The 7980-nt window shown below is 57.7% G+C and overlaps 1 protein-coding gene across 1 annotated transcript; it reads right to left on the bottom strand.

Annotated features, from left to right (window-relative positions):
- Positions 1–2119: 2119 nt before the first annotated feature.
- On the bottom strand, positions 2120–7342 carry VOLCADRAFT_92106 (uncharacterized protein; the record flags this gene model as incomplete). Its single annotated transcript, XM_002951475.1, has 6 exons — positions 2120–2235; positions 3512–4824; positions 5304–5998; positions 6298–6418; positions 6769–6946; positions 7114–7342. The coding sequence occupies 6 exons, from the start codon at positions 7340–7342 to the stop codon at positions 2120–2122; spliced, it is 2652 nt and encodes an 883-aa protein (XP_002951521.1).
- Between the last annotated feature and the right edge of the window lie 638 nt (positions 7343–7980).

The following is a 7980-nucleotide window of genomic DNA, read 5'->3' as shown; positions in this document are numbered from 1 at the left end:
AGGATTGTGGTAAAGGACATGGCAATGTTGCCGAAGGATGGGCCCTATATGGATTAGATGGTCCATATTTTTGATCCGGTGGGTTCGAACCCCACCACGATCGAGGGTACAGCGGCACTGCTCATCTCGGGGCAGTTCTCATGTGTTTCACTGCCCGGGCTGTGTGGTTGGTCAAGGCGATAGCTCCCGTGCACGGTTCGCGGCGCTTGTGATGGAAACCCCGGGCGGATCTGGTCCGTGTTTAGGAAACCATGACCACGCCCGGGTCATTGCGCGAGTTGTAGAAATCCCCTCTCCTTAACGAAGTTTTAGCACAAAGGAAAGCCCCCGAGCTGCAGATTGCTTTGGGAGGGGTCATGTTTATGGCAGAGGCAATGGGGCCGCCGTGGCTGCGTGCTGGGGGAGTGGTAATGCTGATGATAAGTAGGTACCGGAAGGTATGGGGGAAGTGGAGATAGGCTATGCTGCTAGTTTTAGGGTATGCTGCTGATAAGGAGAACTTGAAGTATTATAACATCCGGCATCACCATACCTCCGTCTGATTCCACTGAGGCCAATCATTTGTGTGAAACCTGCCTTTAGGTCAGACGAGCCGGATACTAATGCTCCATGCTCACAGAGCAAGTGGATGGTACAGAGACACACACACACACACACATATCGGACCTTGTCGGCTGTCCTTGTCATCGCCTAATTAAAAACAGCAGTTCAATATGAACGGCGCCGCCTCGCGTATCACAGGATTCTGACTCTGCCACCAGCGCCCCGCTTCCATCCTTTCTCTTTTCTAAGGGAAAAGACACAAACCCTTAAAAGTGCCTGCTCCGCATACGCGCTCGCACCTATGTAGCCTCACGATATCCATCCGTTCAACCCCAAACAACCGCGTCCTTCGGCTGAAGCAGCGTTCTAAAATGACGTTCTGTCCTCTGTGAAAATTCCCCCAAAACAGGCTTTTAAGGTCTACACGCGTCGGCAGTTGTACCGTCATTAGGGGCGAAATTCGTGTCTGCAAGGCGGTAATGCCCTGCTGGGAAAGCACACCCTCACAGCACTGGTTCGAGCCCGCTCCGCCCTCCCTCAGCTGCATGCCGCAACAGACCACACGGTGGCACCGCATGGCACCATCATGATGATGATCATCATCCTCATCATTCCCAGAGCCCTGCACAGCTGCAATGCAGAGCTTTCCGCTGAGAGCTGACCAAACCGATGTGTATGATCAGCGATCATAACCCTCCCCAACACAAGGTCGGCACGGACGATGACAACGGAAGCTGGCTGATGCAGACATCGCATGATGCAGCGTCCTAAGGAAGCGCATTGCCGTGCCGCAATGAAACGTACCCCCGCAGGTGCAGTAGCCCCTCACTTGTGCAACGCAACATAATTTAACAACCACCTGTGCTTCGCCTGGACTATATTCATGTGCCGCACCCACGGAGATGTAAGGCGCCGTGCAAGCGAAACCGTGTCAGTGTGTATGTCAAGAAGTTTCCGTGGGAAGCAATCAAGCACGTACCTAACCTCAAGCGCATGAAGAGGAGGAGTGCGAGAATAGCTCGATTGCAACTCACCCCAGCCACGTGCAACCCAAAGTGATGCCCGAGTAAGCAAAACCCAGAACGAGAGGACCAGCCAGGATAGCTCGACGACGAGTTACTCACACCATTAAGAAAACACAAAAACATGGTATGCTTGTTTTGTGGTGATTGGGCACCTTAACGTGACGTGCACGAGCTCCTATGCTTTTCTACATTTGTCATTTGTAACTCATAGCGCAGCACGGCGCGGTGGAGCACGAGGCAGGGTGTGGCGACTAGTTCGCAATCCGGCGGGGCACCATCAGGAGGGCCACTCGTTCACTCGCCCACACCCGCACACCCGTCACAAACGCCCAACACCGCTGCAATTGATTTCCGCTAGTACGTCATTCATTAATCTTGTGGAAATAACAGTAATGCGGCCTTAGGCGCCAAACCGCGTAGACAAGTACACCAACGGACAGAAGCACCGACTACACGCTGACCCGCTTCCAGGGGTTCCCTTGTCTCGATACGACCATACTCCAGGGACATCAAAATGTTCTACGCTTACTCAAAATCCGCAACATGCATGACTACTTATCATTGAGACGTCGAGGTAACGACGGAGAGAGCAGCACGTGTATTACCCTCAACTCGGTTAGTTCCTCTCCCGTGTGTGCATTAGGTGACAGCGCGAGTGGGCAAAGAGCTGCAGGAGGGAGAAGAGGGAAAGCCGGACCAGGCACGAGAAGTGCAGGTCCTTTTCAAGTTCCTCTATCAGGAACTTAAGCGGCCTGCTACACATTGGCATCGACACCCACCGGTGGCAAATCCAGGCAGGGCCTGGCTTTCCAGGCCGTCTTCCTGAGAGCTTCCTGAGAGGCCCCTTCCCGTCAGCAGCAGGAACAGCACCAGCAGCTTTGACCGCAAAACGACAAGCTAGGGAAGAAAGACGCCAGAGTGTCACCTAGAAATCGCAGTCCCTGATGCGTACTATCCTAATGTGTACGGTAAACGAGCTCGTAACATGTTTCTAGGTCTCTCGCCTCAGCTTTGAGCGCACACCGCACGCCGCACCAGCAACGGCACGGAGATCCCTTCCTAACCGGTCCTTACTCACTCCTCACTCCTGCTGTCGTCAGAAACTGGGAAACCGATTGAAAGTTTGAAGAAAGACACGGCGAATGCGCGGTAGCAGTCTTGCGGTGAGTTTGGTACTCCACAACAACCCAAAGGCAACTGCTTTGCTGAACCGGCATAGCTCTCGACCGCTGCATGCATGCAATCCCCTCACATCACCAGACACATCATGCTGTTATTGCCGTCATGTCCTGCAGTTTGGCCTTTGCAACTGGGCCCCAAAAGCCGCAAGAAAGCTCCCTCCCCTTAGGCGTTGGCAACCTGAACGCAGGCACCGTGCACCGCGCCACCATCGAAATTTACCATTACCTGAGAACTTATCCGGGTCCAGTTGTCATTTCCTTACCTCTTGTCCTACCACCAAAGACACTGAATGCATCATTCTCAACTGTTAGGTCAGCCCACAACCATCGCAATCAGCAATACCGCGGCACACGCGGGCGCTGCATCCTAAACGACCAGTCCCAACCCCGCTTTGTCCGACACGCCCGCCCTAAAAAGCATCCCACTCGTCTCAACAACGTGCGGTGTGCGCACACGACCGCCTTCCCTTTAGAAACCAACTGCTAGACCGACCGTCCAACACGGGAAACATTTCCACCTACAAATCATAGGCACACGCTACTCCATACATCCCGATCCCGTCTTGCTGCTTCCTCGAACCCAGCGTTGTAAGCACCTCGTGAGCGGCATTCCGCACCACCGCCATGGCTGCCCGCTGACCTTTCCCCCCTATTCCTTTGACGAGTCCATTCCACGAGCAGGCGTTGAGATGCGCAAAGCTGAGCTGTCACAAGTACAGAGCACGCACTCACGAGGGCATCATTCGTAACATTACGACCCACCCTTCGCAGCGGTTTCATACGCCGCGACCCCGGCAGGTGGCGCCTGCACCTGCATCTGTGGCGGTGGCTGCGCGGAACCACCATAGGCACCTGCACCCATTTGCTGCTGCTGGCGCCGCTGCTGCTCCATCACCGTATAGGCCATATTAAGTCCTTGCACGTACCCTTGCACAGCACTGTAAGCCTGCTGCGGATCCATGCCCGTCGCCAGGGCCTTCTGGTATGCATCCTGGTACCAGGCTTCCACCTCCGCCGGCGATGCTCCGTACATCATGGCGCCCATGAACGCGTACGGTGTGCCGCTGCCCTGCGTCTGAGCCATCGGCGAGCCTCCGCCGCCTCCCATCATGCCGCCCTGTTGCGGGACACCGCTAACCGGCGCGTGTTGCTGCTGTTGCATGGAGCCAGCCATGTAACCTCCCGTCGGGACCTGCTGCGGCGGCGCCTGCGTGTGCTGCTGCTGCTGCTGGGGCTGCTGTGGGGGCGGCGGCGGCGTGTGCTGTTGCTGAGGCATTGGCGGCGGTGCCATGTGCTGCTGCTGCATGTGCTGCTGGGGTGGATGCTGCATGTGCTGCTGCTGTGGGTGCTGGTACATGTATGCCATGCCGGTTTGCGGGGTAAAGCCCCCACCTTGCTGCTCCGATACCATACCGGCCATGGGCTGCACGGGCGGGCCCGTTGCAACGACAGTCATGGGCTGCAGCGGGGCACCAAAGGCCATAGGTACAGACGGAACGGGCTGCTGCTGCGGGTGCGGAGGCGCCTGTTGAGCCTGCTGCGGCTGCCGGCCCGCGTGCCCAGCTGCCGCTGCTGCGGCAGGCGAGGGCTCGAAGGTCGGCGCTGCGGCGGACAACTTACTGGTCCGTGCGGGAGCACCGCCTTCACCCGCTCCTCCTCGTGCATGCCCGTTCTCGGGCCCTGCCGCCGTCGCCCCCGACCCTCCTGCTGCTGCTGCGCCACCAACCCCGAACCCAGCATTTGCATCGCCAGCACCACCGGGGCCACCGCCAACCTTCCCAGCCATCCTGCTGTACCGCCTGACGCCTTGCGTAGCCGGCGCCGCTGCGTCCACCGCCGACGCCGTGGCGGCGGCAGCGTGGCCGCCAATGCTGACGCCAGGTGGCATGTCGGCGCCCTGCAAGGTGGCCGCAACGGACTGCCTTGGCGGGCCGCTGCTGGGCAGGGGCGGAAACTCTTCATCCACCACACGGTCTGCTTTGCGATACGGCTGTTGTTGTCCGGGCGGCAATCCGCGCCCTGCGCCAAAACCGCGCTCAAGTCCAGATCCGCGTCCCTGGTAATCACCAGCTGACCTGCAGCCAGGCGATGAGAGAAGGACGGCAGGTGTCGCGATATGCAGAGGTGCTAAGGGAGGAACGCTGCAGGATATGGGCACCGAGTACATGAACAGACAGTGATCGGTCGGAAGGACTTTTCCCCCAACAATCTGACATAGAAACAGCTCTTCGGCGTATAATGAGCTGTGCCCCCACAAATAACGCGCAGGAGCCACAATCGGCAGAGCGACCCACACAGCGGCGTGGTGCGTCTTTCTTGGTATGTATCAATCGCGATTGACTGACGGCAAATGAGAGCGAACTTTGCATATCAAAAACAAGCAGACATTCTATACAACCCGGAGCCGCCGCAAGACGACAGCGCCTTACTGGATTCGCGTATCTTCCGGTAGACAGCGGCCCCAAGCCACCTCTGAACCCCAACAGGCGGCTGGACGCTAATACAGCTCGTTCCCTGCCGGCGCACCCTCCGCCCACGCCAAGCCCCAGCGCACCTGCCAGCTGAACGGCCCCTGCCGCGGCCGCCCTCATGTGCCCCGATCCCGCCATTGCTCTCCGGAGCAGCGTCCGTTCCTCGCCCCGCGTACCCCCGCCCTACGCCTCGGCCGTAGCCGCCTCGGCCCAGCACGCCGTCGTCCCGGCTGGCCCCCTCCCGACCCCGACCCCGCCCAGCGAGGCCCCGGCCACGACCACTCCCGGTCTCTGAGCCGAATCCGTTGTCCCGAGGCGCTGCTGGAGGCTCCAGGGACCGGCTGCGCTCGCCACGGCCGCGGCCTGTAGGCTCCCCGCTGCGGCTGCCGCCTCGAACACCGGGAGGACCCCCACGACCCCGTCCCGAGCCTAAGGTGGCAGCGGTATAATTGCCTGCCACGCCTGGGTCCTCTGCAAGCGGGAATGGTAATGAAACTGCAGGGCTGCGTGCGGTGGAGCGCGGCGCCCGCAATTGGCGCTGTGGCAGCGCCTCTTGTGTGTCATGCAGGCCGAGGGCTGGTATCCCGGCATCAACGGGCTCGGACGAATCATTGGTGCTGTTGACGTAGCGACCGCCGCGGCCCCGACCTACACCGCGGCCTCGGCCGCCAGCTGTGAGATTGGAGCCCCGCCCGCCGCCACCAACGCCGCCGCCGTGGCTGCCGCCACCAACACCACCGCTGCGGATGCCCCGCCCTCTTCCCCGCCGATAGTTCGACTGCGCGGCGATGCGGGTTTGGCAATTGGACTAACAGGAATACTATCACGGGCCCTGGCTCGCATGCAAAGCAGCTCTGCATGCGAGCCACCATCGTAATCCAGCAAGTACAGGACACTTATCCACTGAGGCCCGACAGATTGCCGGGCGGTGACGAAGGATTTGACGTCGTGACATACTTACGTACGCAGTAAAATGTTTTCATCCTCCGGTGGCCTATGAATGCGACCCAATTCGACATGCGACCGACCGATGGCGGTTCCGCGTCTGCAGCCACCGCCCCCGGGGATACTACTCACAAAGGCATTTTCGGTGTCGTCGTCATCTGCAGCTTCGCCCAGCTCCAGGGTGCCGAACTTGTCGTGCAGCCACCGGCCCTCTGTATCGCTCCTCGCTTTGCGCTCCACTGCGCCGCTGGGCCTAAGGTGTTGGAAGGATGGAAGGGATCGAATCGGGATGTAAGTGGAGTGTGGTGTCCAGCGGATTCACTCCGATAGAGACGTAAGGCCCCGTGTTATGCAGACCATGGTGTTACAGGCCTTGCACGTTTGCATTACATACTTGCATACTTGTGCACTTCCAATAGATGGGTAGTACGCTTTCAACCAAGAGTCGCATGCCGGTTGCAGATGTGGGCAGCCAGCGTGACACGTGGCCTGGGAGGTATGCGCAGGGTGGCATGTGCAGGGTAAGAGACAGCTACGCGCATGAACGCACATGTCTTATGGGTATACAAGTCATGTCCATACTTGTGTGCTGCCGAAGCACACCTGGGGGCCTCAGTTTGCGGCTCGTCGCCACCAAACCGGTCATCGTGCAGCCAGAAGGCGCCCGACGTCGGCACTTCGAACGGCTCCCGTAACTTAGCCTTCTTCTGGTCTGCTAAGACTTGTTCAGTTTGATCCTGTTCGCTGGATGGCTCCTCCGTCCCTACGACTTCTTCGTCGCCTGCGAGAATGCAACGAGATCTCATAGCTGCGGCATCAGCGTTCCGGTCGAGCCGCCAGTTTTTTAAAATCACTAAAGACAACCTGGCTAGCCCATGCCCATCGGCAGGAAATACGAAAGCAACGTTGCGCACCGCGGTGCACTCTGAACGCAGAGAACTACCCTACCTGCACCTTCAAGTCCCGGGGTGCTACCATTCTCATAACCATCTACGCTGCGGGATTCATCCACGACTTGGTCTTCCCGGTCCACCGCTTGACTGTCGGCTACGGAAGCCGCACACTCGGTGGCATCATGAAACTCCACCTCATCTGCTTCATCATCACTTGCACGACGTCTTCTTGTAGGAACTTTGACATCTAATACAGCCTCGTCTTCACCCGCGTCGGCAGACATTTGAAAAAAGGAACTTGCGCAGTCAATAGAATATTGATTTAAAGTGGACGTTGTATATACCTAGTCACTCTCATGCCGTTGGTGTCACGAAAACTGTCTTGCGTTTAGAAGCTCGCAAGTGTTCGTAAGGCCCAGACGAGCCTGGACGACTGCGTCATCAAGTAATACTAGCTGGGATAGCAAATTCGTTATAACCAAAGCTTAAGGTCAGGAGGGAAGACGTGAAACAAATCTCCAAACACAAATGCAACCATGAAATGCGGATCGAGCTGAACCTGGCTAAGGTGGCCAAGTTACAGGGTCAAGAACACATTGGTCTCGAGGCCCCATGACTTGCATCTTATGGGTTGCGGCAAAGAAGGAATCCCACCTTAAGCAGGAAACCTCACTGCACCTCAACCCACGGGGAGTTCCAGAAAAACAGGGCATTATAACCATTCTGCACGTTCTGCACCATAATGCTCATTTTACAACATTGTTGGCGCCGTGGACAAGTGGACGACCGTTAGAACAGTTGGAGCTTCCATCACAATATATGCCATCAACCTATATGCACTTGTGTGAAACGGAGCGACGGCTACGAGACAGTACGTATATCCATACGTCTTCCAACGCATGTCATTGAACTGATCAGAAGT

The sequence above is a fragment of the Volvox carteri genome (assembly GCF_000143455.1).
Source record: "Volvox carteri f. nagariensis unplaced genomic scaffold VOLCAscaffold_24, whole genome shotgun sequence".
NCBI lineage: Eukaryota > Viridiplantae > Chlorophyta > Chlorophyceae > Chlamydomonadales > Volvocaceae > Volvox > Volvox carteri.
Note: the sequence above shows the minus strand (reverse complement) of the source record. Positions and strands in the feature narration are given on the sequence as shown.